General features: G+C 43.5%; 2 protein-coding genes across 10 annotated transcripts in view; one reads left to right on the top strand and one right to left on the bottom strand.

The window, feature by feature from the left end:
• Positions 1-399: 399 nt before the first annotated feature.
• On the bottom strand, positions 400-3,163 carry RGS9BP (regulator of G protein signaling 9 binding protein). Its single transcript, XM_006121234.4, has one exon. It carries the CDS (start codon positions 2,577-2,579, stop codon positions 1,866-1,868), a length of 714 nt encoding a protein of 237 aa, XP_006121296.1. The 5' UTR covers positions 2,580-3,163; the 3' UTR covers positions 400-1,865.
• The window catches only part of ANKRD27 (ankyrin repeat domain 27), a 75,471-nt gene continuing 60,865 nt past the window's right edge, over positions 3,154-17,759 (top strand). For 6 of the 9 annotated variants that reach the window (XM_025183705.2, XM_006121231.4, XM_075940135.1 and 3 more), the window contains exon 1: positions 3,321-3,458. The gene's annotated coding sequence lies outside the window, so the exon portion shown is untranslated. Of the gene's footprint in view, positions 3,459-11,449; positions 14,568-17,759 lie in introns of those variants that run through there. The other 3 variants (XM_075940137.1, XM_025183707.2, XM_025183706.2) reach the window with 3 other exon arrangements.

The following is a 17,759-nucleotide window of genomic DNA, read 5'->3' on the forward strand; positions in this document are numbered from 1 at the left end:
CTTGTCAGTTTAGAATGTAAGCTCTTCAGAGCAAGGAACTCTCTTCTGCTCTGGGTTTATACTGTGCCCGGATAGAATGGGTACTCATACTTGATTGGCCCTTTGGCAAAACTATAATGAACATGATTAATAATAATACTTTAAATAGGTTTGCCTTCTTTGAACCACACCATTATTTTATTAAGAAAGCTGATGTGATTGTGTTTAAACACATATATACACTACTGCATATGCCCAGTGACTTTTAAATCAACATATTTTGTGGTAAATTTTAGGAATGTTATGCCCAGATCAGAGGAATTGTTAAGTTATCGCTTACTGCTTTATAGGATTTAAAAAGTATCTTGTTTTTATATTTGCCTGAATACTACTATCTATACCCATGGCACTTTATAGCTACTTAAAAATCTCCGCACATAGGAACAGGTCTATTTTAAACAGAAAAGATTTACATAATTTGCATATATAAAATGGATACATGCATTTTTATGTGAGAGATCATGGAAATTCTCTTCAAAGTCATTGGTATTTCAGCTCTCAGTTTTATTGGGAAGGGAAAAGAGTTTAAACTGTCCATGTGTAAATAGTTAAACAAAAAAGAAAAAAGTCCAACTTGGCTTTATGCTCTGTTCTTACACTTTTACACCCCACCACTGCACAGGCATCCCAATAAATGACACCAACATAAGTCCAATTCTGTATTTTAGTTGGACTAATATAGCAAATAAAGATGACAGGATTGAGCCCTGCAGATCTGGTGTCCTCTGGATCCTGCAGGTATATGCCTAGATCTCATTAACAGTAATGGGAGTTGCACGTGTGTGACTCCCTACCCATCAACGTGAGATTAAACCTCTATTTGTGCTGGAAAAAACTGAGACAGGCAAGCCAGAGCATCAGTTTTCACTTTACATTACTTTGTTAGTTTGTCACAACCTGTTTTTAAAATTGCTGCCTTTAACTCTGGATAAATATAGAATATATATTCTACAGCTGATGTGAAGTTCAACCACTTGCATGGAAAGAAGAATGTGGACAAGAAGCACAAATCATTTTTTTTTGTTGGAGAAAATAAAAAAGATACATAAAAGTGAAGGATGGAGCCTGTTAATACATCTCTTTGAATGCTGTTCTAAAGAAGATCATTGTCATTTTTGCAGATTTGGATTGCCGTTAGTGATTATCAGTGTGTGCCGTGCCAAAAAGTGCAATTAGGGTCTGTACAAACAGTGCAAATCTGCAAATAGTATTTGGTATCAAACATTGATCGCACACTTTCCTAGGTTTTGACCCCAAGGATTAAGATAAGATAGACATTGTTTACATATCCTTACTGAGATTTTTCTGTTTTTTTCCTTCTGGGCAGAATATTGTGTGTTTGAGGGGGAAACTCACATACATGTCCCTTAATTTTGTCACAAACATCCATCTTATCCCCCAAATCCTGTGCAATTCTCAACTACTTTGTAAACATGGACAGCAATGAATATCAGAGCCTATTAAAGAACAATAATTTCAGGCTACTGAGAATAGTCATCTATTAATAGCAGACAAATCCCTGCTATAGCCTGTAGTGATAATACCCTGATACTTTGCACACAGTTAACCGTTACAAGACCAGAAAAAAAAGTCATCCTATACTGTAGGCTGATCTGTACCCCCCTTCCCGCCGAGCTTTCAGACAAACCAACCAAAACATGCGGATGCTCGATGCATGATCAGATAGTATGTCCCCCAAAGATTGGTTTTCATATGCAAGGTGTTAAGTGTCAGCTCTTCCAAGTGACCGTTTTTGAAACGCACCATACCGCATGAAATATTTGAGAGAGAGGAGTCGCTGTGTCTTGCAGGAACACTCAGCCAGCCTATGAGAGTTTTACCACACACACCGCCAAGACAATAGCGATAATGAGCACCGCGGAGAAAATGATCCCAGCCAGAACTTTGCTGATATCGCAGAAGGATTTGTTTTCCTCCGCGGAGACCATGCCAATGGAAGAGGCGCCCACGCTAATGGTGGATTTGAGTTCAGCCCCAGGGTCCTGCTTAGCCTCTACTGTCCACTGGGGGACATTCACCTTCATCTCCATCTCGTACATCATCTCCCCTACTTGGTTGATTTCGTTCTCCAGGTCTTTCAAATCCACTACATCTATGTTGTGCTCAGCCTCGTATTTCATGTTCTGGACGCTCATAGCCCTGGCGGCCACCCCGGAGGTCCCCCCGCTCATGCCCGTCTGGATCAGGTGCTTTTTGGGTACGTTGAGAGGGAACTCCTGGCCCAGCTCCAGGGCTCTCCTCATGTCAATCTCCAGGATCTCCATGCAGGTGGAGAAGATCACCCAGAGCCTCTCGAATTCAGCCTTGTCCTCCTTACTCACCGTCTTGTCCTTCAGCACCGCGGTGAGCTTGTTCCTATTCGCCACAGCCAGCTCCTGCGCTTTCTGCCGAGTCTTCTTCAGCTCCTCCCGCAGGTTCTGCGAGTCCGAGGTGCCCCCGATGGTCAGCACCATGTGCCGGTAGCAAGCAGTCACCCGGCTGAGCGCATCGAGCAGCGCTTTGCATTCCTCCTTCACCATGGCTTAGCCTGCAGACTAGTGCCCCAGCCAGCGGACTCCAGCAGGCAGGATGCTCGCTGGGTGAATTTGCGTCCCCGCGGCTCTGCCTCTCGCTGCTCAGTTCGGATTACCCTCTATCGGATCCAGGGAGCTGCCAGCGCCAGATGTCGCCCCCAGCACGCATGGTAATAGCAAAGCTCGGATCCTGCGTGCAAATACCTGGCCCGAGACCCTTCAGACCGCTCGCACGCCTCCAAATCCTCTTACGGTCCATGCGAGCGGGAGAGGAGGTTGGGAAGCGGGAGACATCGCTTTGCACATATATCTTCTTCGGCACCCGAGGGAGGATTGCCCCAATCCCTACCGCGGACACACCGAGATGGAAAACAGCTGCTGTTTCTTGTGCCAGTGCAAGAGCATCAGCTATACATTGTTTTTAAATGCACTGGTCCGAGTTGCCAGGAAGAAATAAAAGCCAGAGCCTTTAATTAAAGCCAAGAGAACTAGTGGCAGGTCTGCAGCGCCAGGGAACTCGCCTGCCCAATACCAACCCAGCGCCTCGGCTATTGACATTAAATACTGCACAGCTGGAGCACCTGGGGGGGAGGGAGTCACGTGGTTCCGAGCAGGAAGTAGCGCTGCGCTTTCTCTTTCCAGCGAACACAGCCGCTGTGCTGCTAAACCGGCCCAGGCTCCACCTTCGCTGGCTGCTGATTGAGTGGACGCTGCTTCAGTCGCCGGAGAAGCAGGGACTCATTGGCTTGGCGAGGCTGGGCTGCTCTTGTGTACAGCCCGCCTTGGATCCCGGTAGGGCTTGGTTGAAATGCACAGCAGTTGGGGGGACTGGACTGCTAGTGGTTCTGTGTCTGGGGAGGCAGTGAAACAATGTTACCTGTATAAGTAAGTACGTTTTCTGGCCTCTCTGGATTCTTTAAATCAGCCGGCAGGGGCTGCGAGGACTTTCTTTCCCCCTGGACGGGGTGTATGACTTTGCAGGGGGGCTCCTGGGCGAGTGTGGCCCCTTCTCCTGGCCTTATTGACAGAGAGGTTTCCTGTGGCAGAGGGGAGCATTTTGGGGGCTTGTGACTGTCCTTGCGAGGCCTCCAACTCATCCTTAAAAGTGGGTGGCTTAAAACAAGGTTTGCCGCGGTGTCACATGATTTTTATTTTAAATGGTCTTGCTACCAAGGCCTGTGAACTCAACCTTCGAAAACCACTTTCCATCCTCCTCTACCCTCGCGTCAGAGACGGGATAAAGGGGCAGGGGGTAAGAAGCATGTTTTTTCTAGCTCTGTAGAGCCCTGGCAGTGATGTTGCTTCTCTGTGGGAGTTAAGTTACAGCATAATGCAAGCATGTGAGTCTTGTACACAGCGCTTCAGTTGGCTGCTTTTTCATACGCTTCAAAGGAGACACAGTTGCAAAGAATGTGTGTGCGGGGGGGTGAGGGGTGTTTTCGGAGCGTGAACGTGTCTGAGAAGGGGAAATACACAAAATGTTTTCTCCATACTCAGCATAGTCCACGACTCTGAATGGGATAGTAATAGTCACCTTAAATGCTGACGCAGCAACTGTGTTGATATCAAATCCAAACTATAGATTTCTGTCCAAACGTAACTTATTAGCCCTCAGGAAGTCTCCACTTTGAGCTCTTTTCCCTTCCCATGGAACAAAGATATTTTTTAATTAATTGTAATAAATACGTTATGTTGTTGGAATTTAAACTGCAGTATAAACTCGGGTTAATGGGTTTGAGTTAAACATGGGGTTATTTCTTTTTTGTGGTTCCACTCAACTTTAGATGCCAAAGCTAATAGAGTTGTTGATTCTTTCGCAGACAGTACAAACTTAATTTTTTCCCCATAGGTGAATACTGTTTGTCAATCTGGGGAACTGATAGTATTATGATTGAAACTGCAGAGAAGTATCAGGTTTTTTAATAATGCAAAAATGAATTAAGCATGTTAGCATAGGTACAGATATTGAATCATACTTGTTAATAGTATCAACACATTTGTTTTCTTCTTAGTTTATGATAGTCTTTTAGTCTAGTTGCTGTATTTTTTTTTTTGAGATCACTTAAGAAGAAAAATTATTATAAACTGTTCAGGAAGCTTTGCACCAACTGTAGCTATTGAGCCAAGAGCATTCACTTGCACTTGGGCTTTTTATAATTGTATATGCAAATTAGCAGTAAGTTAATGTGATAAACTGGAACACCTGTTATAAACTAGTGGAAATGTGAATTGAACTGCTTTGCAAATATATTGTAGTAATGTTAATTTAATAGTTGTATGTGGTGAGTAGTGAATATTGTGTTGACTATATTGTCATTTAAAAATTTTCTTGTTAGCTACAAATTTCAGTATTGGGAGCTCCAGAAACACTTAAATGGTAATAAGTATTGACTAATAGGCGCTATAGTAATTTATGCTATTTTGCAATGTACAGTACATATTTTTTCGAAGAGGAATGCCAGAAAACTTATAAATGAAGTGTGGAGATTGTGGCACATATCTTGCACAAAGAACAGCTGAATTAAATGACTTGAAAAGATATGTTCTCACATCCCCCGTAAAGAATGAAAAGAGCAAATGTAACAAATGCTATCATAGTGAAACAAGTTCCATATAGGTGGTGTCTAGCTTCAGAATCCTCTCAATTTGTCATAGAAGCTCTAAAATCAATTAGGTAACTGCCTACCAATTTGAATTCAGTGTTAATCTAGGATGATTAAGACAAAGAATGTGGGATCTTGCATAGGAAGGAAATTAAACTACTTGAACTACATGTAAGCAAAGATTTATAATTGCATAATGGTCCTAGTCAGGTGGAAAAAGGATAAGCCCTAGCTCTGGTTATCACCATAAGGACACAAGACTTTAGATCCAAAGTGTGCTTCTGTATGTGTATATATACTTTGAAAGGACTAAGTAAAAGTCTGATGCATTTCAGTAGTAAGTTACTACTTATTTCAGTGCAAACTTCATGGGAGACTAACTAGATTGTCTTTGTCAAAAGGAAACAATGTTTGAGGAATTTTACTAATTATTTACACCTAGAAGCAGCAATAGACACCTTATCCTAGATCTTTACATTTATTATCACATAAGAGAAAAAGAACAACATTCTTCTGTGGACTAGTGTCTTACATTAAGCATGTTTTCCAGTACCAAATCCCAGATGATTCCACCACAGCTTTGTTATAGGAAATGTCAGATTGCAGGTAAAAAAAATGCTTAAAATTAAAAAAACAAATACTTATTTTAGACTAAGTCCTGGCTAGTTGAAATATTTCCAAGAGAATGGTACCATGGAAGGTGTAATATTATATATGCCTTCCTAATTTTTTGGAAGGATATATGTGCAACTGCTGTAGAGGACCTTCCCACAATCCCAGTACTCTTTCAAGCTCCATTTTCCAAACATTTGCAAGACATTGTAGAGAATTACTTGCTAAATCCCAAACCTTTAGTTTATTAATGGACTTCCCTGTTCTATTATAACTTTTTAGTTTACTCCAGATGTTAGTACTTCTGAGCCATGGTTTGCTTTTATAATTCAGTAAGGTAATTTAGTTAAGTACCATCATCTAAGAGTTCTGACTCTAGTTAGGAGACTATAAGGGTGGTGCTTGGTTTGTGGGGTTGTTTGTTTGGGTGTGTCTCCCCCCCCCCCTTTTTTTTTTGTGCAGAGGAAGGATAGCTTGAAAACTTTGAAAATAGAAAAAGGTACACAACTCAAACCCTCAGCCTTTACTCAGGCCTATGCTAATATTAGACCAATTTCCTTCAAGTAACAACCAACATTGTACTTTGATTAGTTGTCCACTACTGTGCAAGTGTGGTGAAGAGTAGCTTGAAAATGTGACTATAATGAAAATGTTACTTTGTTTTGTGAAACAAGATCAATAGCAGTTGAGTCTGACAGTTGCTGTTCTGCCTGTAGCTAGTGTGGTGACAGGTATACAGGTTGGTTACGCTGGTACACATTGTGTTATAATTTTTAAAGGCCAATGATGGCTGAAATGTCACTAAATATTTTATAAAGTAAAAATTGACTCTGGTAGAACTGTTTCCTAGTACAAAAGATGGCAGAAAACTATTGAAGTGCTGTACTGCTCTGATAAGTGACTAAAAAGTTGTCATAGAACTCCATGATTACTACATTTCAATGAATTCAAATGAAAACTTTCAAAAATTTTACCATTACTAAGAACAAATATCTTTCCTAGTTCCTGATTTAAAAAAAAAACACCCAAAACTGCACAGGCAGTCCATTCCACCCTTAATTTCCTAACTACATTTTATGCCCTGAGTACTTAATTGCGATCTCTTGATCTTCATATGATATAATAAATATTTCCGTACACTAACTCACTCTTTTCCTTTACTGTTTTTCATTAAAATCAAATGTAAAACCAACACCTAAAGTGACACTATAGCTGAGGACTCAACCCACAGAAACTGGGCTAGAGAGAGGAAGGAGATAATGAGGGGAAGGAAATTCAGAATTGTGGTTCTCGGAGCAACTGTCAGTTGGCTATATTGCAAGTATTTAACCCCCTGTACAGCAACATAATACTACTTAAACCCAACGGGACTGAGTTACAATTGTGGAAATTGTTAATGCACTAAGATATTCAAAGTTTTCTTAAACAGAATGTTGGTTAGGGGTATCAGAGGATAATTTCTATTCTGAAGTCTAGGGTGTGTTGTGTACTCCTTTACTAATACATGGAATGCATTTGTTACCTTAATTACAGAAGTATTTTTAACTTAAAATGTTTGATCAAATTCTTCTGCATCATCTCATTTTGTTGGCACTCTGGTTCATACTGAACCATGCTCGGTAGTTTGCATGTCCTATGGCAAACAAGTTTATGCTGCTGCCACTAAGCTGTTTAGAGCTAGTTACTCATGAAGTGTAATCTCATGTGCTGGGAACTGAAGTAAGATCATCTCGCTGAACTCTCTTCCTGTGACCATCTGTCAAATCAAACCAAGTGATAAAGCCGATCAGAAACATAAGAAGGAAACGCGTGAGAAACCTCACCATATCCCAACTCATGGACAAAACAATGAATTTATCAAAGCTATCTATGTTCAGAATGAATTAATGTGCTATTTGTAATCCACTGCCTGGACCAAAAAAGAACATAATACAAATCCAAGCCTGACTAGTGATTTAAAATCATTTTTAGGGACAAATAAAGCTTTTTTTGCAGTCTTCCCTTCTAAATAAAAATATCTGGAAATCCTTTTCCATGGATCTATGGAGGAAAAGTTAAATTTTCTTGATAACCTTTCTGAAAAACATAACTTAGTGCAGTGTTTCTCAAACTGTGCTCTGCGGAGCTCCAGGGGCTCCGCGAGGTTGACAAACTGGAAACATCGATAGGTACAACACATACTATCAGTGGACCTCTGGGGCACCACATACTTTTTTTTTCGTGTGTAAAGGGTTCCGGAGCCCAAAAAGTTTGAGAACCACTGACTTAGTGGAAACTTTGAGTTGCTCAAGGGCATATTGCTTCCCCAGTCTTTCTCTTTCCCAGCCTCTTGTGGTATAGGAAACTTACGCCTAACGTTTTAGCTTCTTGGCTTAACACATTAATGCCCTAGGAGTTTTTCTGTAGCTTGTGAAATATTGTTCAGCAGTAGCATTTGACTAAACAGTTCAGCTATTTAGGAGGATAAGAATAGTTCATGGCATGCCAAATGTCAAAATAGAGTGCGTTGGAAAATACACAATCTGAAAAGAGACAAATTAGTTTTTCCTGCTGAGATCCACGTAACTTTTTTAGTTTGGATCTTCAGACAAAATTGTTTTTATATGAGAGCTAAAATTAGGATAACTTTTTTCAGGTCTGCACGTATGTTACTGTTGCTGCTGCTGGGATAAATTTAAAATCCGACTCTCTGGATTGTGTAACATACGTGACTCTCTTCTCCTGCCCCTGCAAAACTTCACATGGTCAGTTTTGGCAGACATTACTCCCACGAGTAACTCCAGCTTTAAATAGGATCAGACATATCAATTATTTACATGAGTAAAATTTCTTAGCATCAGAGAAGCAGGTTCCAGCCCAGGAAAACTAAAATAATTCTGTCTTGATTATAAATAACATATCAAAAGCTGTGCTAAATGAATGTTAAGGTTGCAAAATGAAAGCACTACAAACTTAGAAATGCTTGAATTAAGATTACATAGGCAACCTTAATTCAGCAGCCTCATGTATTTACATTATGATATAGTTTCTAATTGCATGATTCCATACCATTTTTTTCCCATAGAACCCCTTCCTCATTCAGTGGATAGGATGGATAGTGCTCTGGAAATGTACAGGTGACATTTGAGTCAGGTGGCTTCCTTTTCTTTGCCCCTTTTGGGTGCCAGCAAGGAGAGCATTGAGAGAACCCCACTGTTCTCCATTCCAAGGCTCTGGCCTGCAGTAATGAGAGAAGTAATTTGTGAGTTGTTGGAGGATGCTTAATGCAGTCAAACTTGTCAGAGGTTTTAGCTTCTGAACTCTAATTCTCTGAGCATGTATGAACTGAGACTGGTGAAGCTATGAGCAATTGGGCATCTTTTTCCTGGGATCATCAAAAGGCATGTCCCTGATGCTAGAGGTGACCGATACCCCCATTCTGTGCTAGTATTCAAGTCTATGGTCTGAACCATAGAACTGGTAGAACATTTCCATGAAACTGGTGTTGAACTGCTTAAAAATATCTCTTCCCTAATCTAACTTTTGGTAACAGCTGAACTATCTTAGCTGAAGCTTTTTGAAGGAGTTCAGCAGATACCAAGCATGAAGGGTTAAGTTGGGCAAAGTTATGAGCAACTGGAAACTCAGTCTTGCAATGCAAAGCTTCAGGCAACTTTAGCTATCGGCTGTACTACTAGCTCTTTCTAGGGTATCTCTGTCTGGTACTTCTTTATAAGGCTGCATCTGATATATTATGTAGCTGCCTCTTAGCCTCCAGCTACTCTATCTGCTTTGAAATCTCATATCTTGCTATCCCATGTACTGACTGGACCCAAGAGATCCTCAAGCAAAGAGGCATTGCCCTTTTGCCAATATGGTATATAAGCATGAAATGCGGTGGGGGAATGTTTCACAGCTCACTAATGTGAACTATGTAAAAGGATGTGAGAAATTACAGAACTTATGGCATTTTATTGAAACACTAAGTTGAAAGAAGTGTTTATTACCTGCAGTTTAATGAAGGAGAAAGGGCCGATCTGTGGGGAATAGCATAATCCATTCAAAGCTAAAGGTTTCTGAAAGAATACCTGAAGCAGTAAGTGATCCATTGTATGCTGTACATCAAGACTGTTCTATATCTCACTATTTCTTGTCACTCCCACTGTGAAAAAACAGTGCTATTTGGGTTGATGGTCTACATAGTATTGTACTAGAAAAATATTTTTTCATGAGCATGTACAACTTCTTTTACTGGAACTGGGTGGGAGGAACCTGATTTCAAAAAAGGTGATAAATAGACATACTCTTTATAGAGTGCCTCTGTTCTACTCTAAGATGTGATGGCAATCACTCATTGCCAAATATGATGATCTTCCATAGGAATTGAGCCCTCAGGTGGCGGATAAAGCCAATCCTTGAATCACAAGGGGTATGTCTACACAGCAAAGTTATTTCAAAATAACTTTACTAGCATCTACACAGCCAAACCGCTATTTCAAAATTAATTCGAAATAGCAGAGTGCTTATTTTGAATTTGGTAAACCTCATTCCAGGAGGAATAAGGCCAAATTTGAAATAGCTATTTTGAAATAAGTGCTGTGTAGACACTTATAATGAAATAGGGGGCCTCTAGCCTTCCCAGGGTGCCCTGGTGGCCACTCCAGCCTCAACCAAGAACACTCCTCTCCCTCCCCCCTCCCTGAAGCCTTTAAAGGGTTGACTCTGGCCACAGTGCCTGTGTCAGCTCCAAGCCTGCCTGCCAGCCCAGAGCCAGCAGTCACTGCCCCTGACCCAGTGGCCCCAAAACATGAGCCAGCAAGTCACTGGCAGCCAGCCCTCCACCACTCCCCACAAGCAGTCTGCCAGCTCCCAGAAGCCTGCCAGGGCCCGGAGAAGGCGGGTGCCTTCCTGGTCCATGGTGGAGATCATCGACCTTATTCAGGTTGGGGGGGGGGGATGCCCCAACATCCATGATCTCTGCACTAGATGGAGGAACGTGACCGTCTATGGCAGGATAGACCATCCTGGCCACCAAAGGCCACATGCAAACCCAGGAGCAAGTTTGCATGAAAATCAAGTTGGTCCGGCAAGACCCCCCCCCCCCCCAACCCTGAGCCCTGAGCTTCATTTTCCCCCTTCCAGCTCCCTTCTCCCAGGTTTCCCCCTGCCCTCTCCTACCCTCTCTTCTCCTCTCTCCCGTCTCCTTTCCTCAGTCTCACCAGAGTTTTGTTCCTCCCCACCCCAGTTTTGTTAAAGAGACTTTGTGTTCATGAAAATACATGTATCTTATTTGACATTAGGGAGGGGTAAGTGGAAGAACATGAGGGAGGAATGAGGCACAAGCCCCCCAGTGGGGTAGACCAGGGAGGCTCTTAGTGCTCCTCAGGGTGGAAGCTCTCCTGCAGGGCCTCCTGCATACTGACAGTCCCCCGATGGACCTCCCGGATGGCAGCCTGCAGAAAGTGCAGCCAGGCTTGCAGCAACGTGTCCACGAGAAGCACCAGAGTGCCCGGCGCAGCTCTGGCTCCATGTTGCAGAGTGCTGTGGTGTTCCGAGTGCGGGTAACCAGAGCACGCAGAGACAAAATGCTTTGCTGTCCCTCATTGAGGTAGGCAAGCAAGCAGCGAAAGCAGAGAACAGGTTGTCCGGGGGGAGGAGGGGAGAGGGCAGGTAGCCTTAGGCAGCAGCCACACAAAGTACCTCCTGACCTGATGCCTTGCTGGACCTGGTTCTGGCTGGCGTTAAATGCGATGCAGCAACCACTCCGTGTGGATGCGCTATTTTGAAATAGCAAAATGTTATTTCAAAATGGACTTTGAGTAGACGCGTTATTTCAAATTAACTATTTCAAAATAACGCTGTAGTATAGACATACCCAAATTCTGTTACAGCGAAGACAGATGTTTCCAGGTACAGCAGGAGGCTGTTGATTATGATTAAAAGCAAGTTTCCCCTTCCTCCTGTACCTCTTCTCCTCTTCAGGTTGTTGGTGGGCATATTCAAAATACAGAGAGCCTTTGTGTCGGACTTCTCTCCATTTTGAACAATCCTGGGCAAGTGTCAATGTTATGCTTCTTTAAATTACCCTTTAGCAAGTCCTTATAACACTTATGTTGTCCTCCCATATTACGGTATCCTTTCAGCTGAGAAAACAAGACCTGTTTCTCTCTGTGTAGTCACTCGATAACGAGTAGGACATCTTCCTGTCACCCTCCTATTTGTGGATCCATAGATGGCTGACAAGACCTGCAGCTCCAGAATCGGGTTGATCACAGAAGGGGCAGTGGCCGGTGGCTATTGGAGGGATGCAGGGCGGTTTTTGCAGCTCTTTTTTTTTCCTTCTCTGCCTCTCCTTGTCTGCACTGCGATGGGACAACTCAAATTGGGCCATCTCCTCAGATTACTGCTCTCCACTGGACTGGGAATGTTCTCCCAGGTGTCAACACCGATGTTGAACTTTTTCATGTTTGCCTTGAACATGTCCTTATATTGCTTCGTCTGGCTCTGACACTCCTCCATCCTTCTTTCAGCTCAGAGAACAGAATCTATTTTGGGAGGTGCTGATCAGGCATCCAGACCAAGTGACCAGTCCAGCATGATAGCTTCAATGCTGGTCATGTTTGACTCTTCTAGGATGGTAGCGTTCATGTGTCTGCCCTCCCAAGGGATATTTAGGATTCTCCTGAGGTAGTTTTGATGGTACAGTATTGTTCAAGTGCCTTCAGGCGACATTTATATGTTGGCCAGGTTTCACATGCATACAGCAGTGTTGGAACAACCACTGCACGGTACACAAGGAGCTTTGTCTTGGCAATGATGTCCCAGTTTTCAAAGACCCTTTGTCTCAGGCGGGCAAAAGGCGATGCTGGATTGCCACGTCAATGTTGACCTTGGTAGAGAGATGACTTCCAAGATATGGGAAATGTTCCACATTTTCGATTGAAGCACTGGCATCTTGTAGATTGTGCAAACCCCGAGAGTGGACGATGACAATGTCCTTCTCACGCATGCAATGACTAGCACTGATGACTGGTGACAATCCTAATCTCCACTGTGGCCTGGATGAGATGGTGATTGGTCCAGCAAACAGAGAACTCAGAAGAAACTAATCCAATGAAAGATCAAGGTGTACAAGGCTTTGAAGGATCCAACTAGACTAAGTCACTACCAGATAGCGCTCCAAAGGAAGCTGCTGATAGTACACTCTGAAGACATTGAAGAACACTGTCAATTGAAAAATGCCATCATTTGGGCTTGTGGAGAAACCACTGGCTACCAGTCCAGGAAGCATCAGGACTGGTTTGAGAATGATGTGGAAATTGAAAGTCGGACCTGTTCATACCGTGTTATAATCAGCAGTGCTTGTAGGCTTCACTGAGACATACTACAAACGCATAAGATGCTGTCTCTGCACAAAGAGCTTACATTCTAACGTGACACAGGGAGAAACAAGTGTGTAATGAACAATAGGAGGGAATGTGGTGACCGGATGACGATAATTGCCATGTTAGATACTTTTGACAGTTTGTAAAACTTAAACACTGATCCTAATTTGTATTTTAACACTGAGTCTGTTTCTGTTTTTTTCCATGGCTTTGTGAACCGTAATTAAAAACTGAGCTGGGAAAGCTTTTAAAAAAAAAAAAAATCTGATACAGGTTTATTGTAGACTGGCAGAGCTGTTCTGTCTGTCTGGTACATGTACTAGGAATGTTGAATATTAGTTGACTATCCGATAAGTAAATGCTTATTGACTAGTCGACTAGTTGCTTCCCCCCTCCCTTGCCACCTCTATCAGAGGCAGCAAGGGAGGGGGGATAGAAGGGAGGGTACTTCAAAGCAGCAGTGCCATGGCATTTTAAAGGGGGCAGCTCTGCCCTATCAACTAATTGAATAGTCGATGCAAAAATGCATTGACAATTCAATTAGCTAATTACTTCACATCCTTAGCATATACATGCACTTCCCCAGATGACCTGTCAAGTTGGAAAGTGTGAATGAATAGCACTTGTACTCATGTCCTTTTAAAATTTGTGCTAAAGGTAGGTAGGATCATAAAACAGAAATATCCTTTAAATATTATGGGTAGTGCCCAGACTGAGTTCCTCTTATGAGTGAACTGTTGGTCTTAAGTCTAGCCCTTTGGAACATGGGGATCACATTACAAACATTGGTACCTTCTAGGGATTTCATAGACTTGCTAAGACATATCAAAGAATGACTCATAATGTAGTAAAGTTTCAGTTTGAGACACCCTTTTATCAGCTATCTTGTAGTGTAGTTACCTCTGCTACTGTAGCTGTTCTGTATAAGGCATAAAGTGGAGAAACAGAATTTTCCAGTCTACTACATTATGAATTTATCTCCTAGATACTTGTAATATTGACTGACTTCCTTTTTGCTTCTAAGTAAAATAAAATAAAACTCCTGAAATTATTCCAGAGAAATCCTATTGTGAGCCACTGAACCTTGCTTTTATGAGACGTGTACTATAGAATTTCTGTTGAGAATTAGAACCCAAGAAGCCACGACTTGGCATAGGTTTTTTTTAGCATCTTTAGAAACAAGTTTTTATTTCATACATTAGTTTAGTTGTAATGGGAGAGACCGCTTTATTTTTACCAAAAGCGTACTGTGTTTCTGGACTTCTTCCATCAGACGTGAGCTCAGAGACAAACTGAATGTTATGAAACTTGATTAGGATTGGTTCACAAATGCATTAATGACAAATCAGATGAAATATGTCTTTAGACTCTGACTCCAGTTCTTCCACCTTGAATCTATGGGATCACTTCTGGAGGTAAGATATTGTTCACAGTTAGTATGATAGAATGGGCCACTTAATTAGTTGTAGTTATTGTTGATGCTCTGAGAGCCACCACTATTAGCCCATATCTTGAAAATGAAAAGAGATGACCAAGACCACTGTCTCAATGAACAGTCCATAGACCATTACATACTCTTTGACACAGTTTAGGAAGGCAGTATGTTGGTCCCTGATATGTGAGAGCTTGAAAAACACTGACCTAGGCAACTATATCCAGAACTTCTTCATTCTGTGCCTCTTTTGAAAATCTGATTAATCAGTTCATCTGCTATTGTGAACCATCTACAGGCAGTCCCCCGAGTTATGCAGATCCGACTTATGTCGGATCCGCAGTTACGAACGGGGCTCTTCTCGCCCCGGAGGACGGGAGCGGCGGGACGCCCAGATGGGCTACGGTCCCGCTGCCCGCGTCCTCCGGGGCCAGAAAAGCTGCTCCGTCTCCCTGGTCTGCTGGGTGGGGTAGCCCCCCCCCCCTCCAGCAGACCAGGGAGACGTGGAGCAAAGCCGCAGAGCAGGCGGGTAGTGGGAGAGCAAAGCTGCGGAGCACGCGGGCAGCGGGACAGCCCAGACGCGCCGCGGCTGTCCCGCTGCCGGCGTCCTCGGCGGCTTTGCTCCCCGTCTCCCTGGTCTGCTGGGGGGGGGGCAAAGCCGTGGAGAACCCAGGCGGCGGGACCGCGGCGTGTCTCGGTCCCGCTGCCCGCATCTCCCTGGTCTGCTGGGGGGGAGGGGGGGCGCAGCTAGTGCGCCGCCCCCCCCCCCCCCCCCCCCAGCAGACCAGGCTTTTCTCCGGACGCCTGTGGTACAGCAGCTGGGGTGCTGCTCTGGGCGCTACTGGACCAACCCGGTAGCACCCCAGCTGCTCTGATTCAGCCGCTGCTGGTCAGTTTCAGCAGCGGCTGAATCAGGACGCCTGGGGCAGAGCAGCTTGGGTGCTGCTGGGTTGGTCCCCAGGTGTCCCCAAGTCAGCCGCTGCTGAAACTGACCAGCAGCTGACTACAGGAAGCCCGAGGCAGAGTTGCTCTGCCCCGGGCTTCCTGGAATCAGCCGCTGATCAGTTTCAGAAGCGGCTGAATCTGGATGCCAGTTCCGACTTACATACAGATTCAACTTAAGAACAAACCTACAGTCCCTATCTTGTACGTAACCCGGGGACTGCCTGTACTATATATTTGAGTTTGTACATCTGTGTGTCCGTCTATGCATCTCTGTTCAAGAACTCATCCTAAAACAGGGATGGGCAATAATTTTTTGCTGGGGGCCACTTCAGAAATTTTTGAAGTGGCCCCAGGCTGCACCGGAAGGTGCGGGGCCTCAAGCAGAAGGGGTGGGGCCAGGATATTTCCTTGCTTCCCCACCCTCAGATCATGATGCCCTGGCAGTGGGAGACTTTTCATGCTTCCCCTTCTGTCCCCAGACCAATCAAAAGTCTCCTCCTGCCCTGCCAGGAGTGCGTGGCACTTCTAAGTGCCGCACGTTCCTGGCAGGGTGGAGGGAACTTCATGCGCTTCCTCCTGCCCCCAGGCCTTAATTGGCCTGGGAGCAGGGGAGTAGCAGGGACTCTGTGGTCCAGATCCAGCCTGCAGAGGCCCTTTTGCCCAACCCTGTTTTAAGAGATAGGACTCCCAAATTTGGTAGGAAGCGTCCCCTAATTTAAAGCAAGGGCAGGGTTTGCGTGTGCCAGGACAATGGGATGTGCATGGAATGTGATTTTTTTTTTTTTTTTTTTTTTTCTTTCTCATCATATGGAAAGGGAGATGTGAGTAGTTATAATCATGAATGGCCATGGAGGGCAGGGAGCAAGTTCCCTAGTCCTGGGGAACAGATGCTGGCCGGCCCCTATCCCCAAGATCCTCCCCCGTGGCCACCATGGCCTCTCCCTGCCCCATGGAGCAGCTGGTGTGAGGCTTGTCTTCCCCTCCCCTCCCGCCCCCGCCTAGGTGAGCCCTGACCCCAGGTAATGCTGTGTAAGTCTTGTAGTTTCATATAACTGAGAATTATTTTCCTTAAGTGACTTCCCCCTCTCTCCACCCCTTGATAGCTGAGTATAGTGTAATGGAAATACGTGTGTGACTGTTGTGAAAAAATTGGTATCTGTGTACAGAATACTCCGTTGCCTGTGTGTATGTCCATATAAGTGTCTTATAAAATAAACAATATCAGCATTGCATTACCAGGCAGATTATAATGTATATTCAAAGAATAATGGTAGAAATGATTGGTATCTTTAGAAAATAAGAATGGCCATACTGGGTCAGACCAAAGGTCCATCTAGCCCAGTATCCTGTCTTGCTGACAGTGGCCAGTATCAGATGCCCCAGAGGGAGGGAACACAACAGGTAATCCTCATGTGATCCCTCCCGTTATCCACATCCAGAGAAACAGAGGTTAGGGACACTATTCCTGCCCATCCTGGCTAATAGCCATTGGTGGGAGCTAACCTCTGGGGTTCTCTTTTGAACCCTGTTAAAGTCCTAGTCTTCACCACATCCTCTAGCAAGGAGTTACAGAAATTGACTGTGCTGAGTGAAGAAAAAGTTCCTTTTGTTTGTTTTAAACCTGCTACCTATTAATTTCATTTGGTGACCCTTAGTTCTTATCTTGTGGTAATAAGTAAATAACTTTACCTTATCCACTTTCTTTCCATACCAGTCATGATTTTATAATCATTTGCAGGGTTTGTTTTTGGTATACAAGTTGTCACTGGAGTAATGAATGTTCTAACTGTTAATATTTTTTTTTCTGGCCGCATACTGCAGTAACTCTTTACAATACTGCTTGAGATTGAGTAGAGTGGATTGTTTGAAACCACCTGTTTATAATAGCAGCCCTCTTGCATGCTTGGTGCCTATTTTATTAGAGATGGTCACTCTTCCAATAGCATAAAGTCTAACTTAATACATAAGCAGGTATAACAGTTGGAAGAACTTGGTGGGTGGGGAGCACCTAATGAGAATAATAGGAAATGCTTGGTTATAAAGGCTAGTTATGCATGTATTTTCATGGTTCTGTATCAATCACTTTATATTAGTTAGCTCCTTACACTCTATCTTGATATGAGACAAGGAGGGTAATTGACACTTCTAAAACATGAAAGGAAGTATGCAAAAGAATTCTCTTCTGTATTCTGAAATATTATTACATCTGAATGTGAAAGCTAAACAATAG

This window comes from Pelodiscus sinensis, chromosome 12 (genome assembly GCF_049634645.1).
Source record: "Pelodiscus sinensis isolate JC-2024 chromosome 12, ASM4963464v1, whole genome shotgun sequence".
NCBI classification, from domain to species: domain Eukaryota; kingdom Metazoa; phylum Chordata; order Testudines; family Trionychidae; genus Pelodiscus; species Pelodiscus sinensis.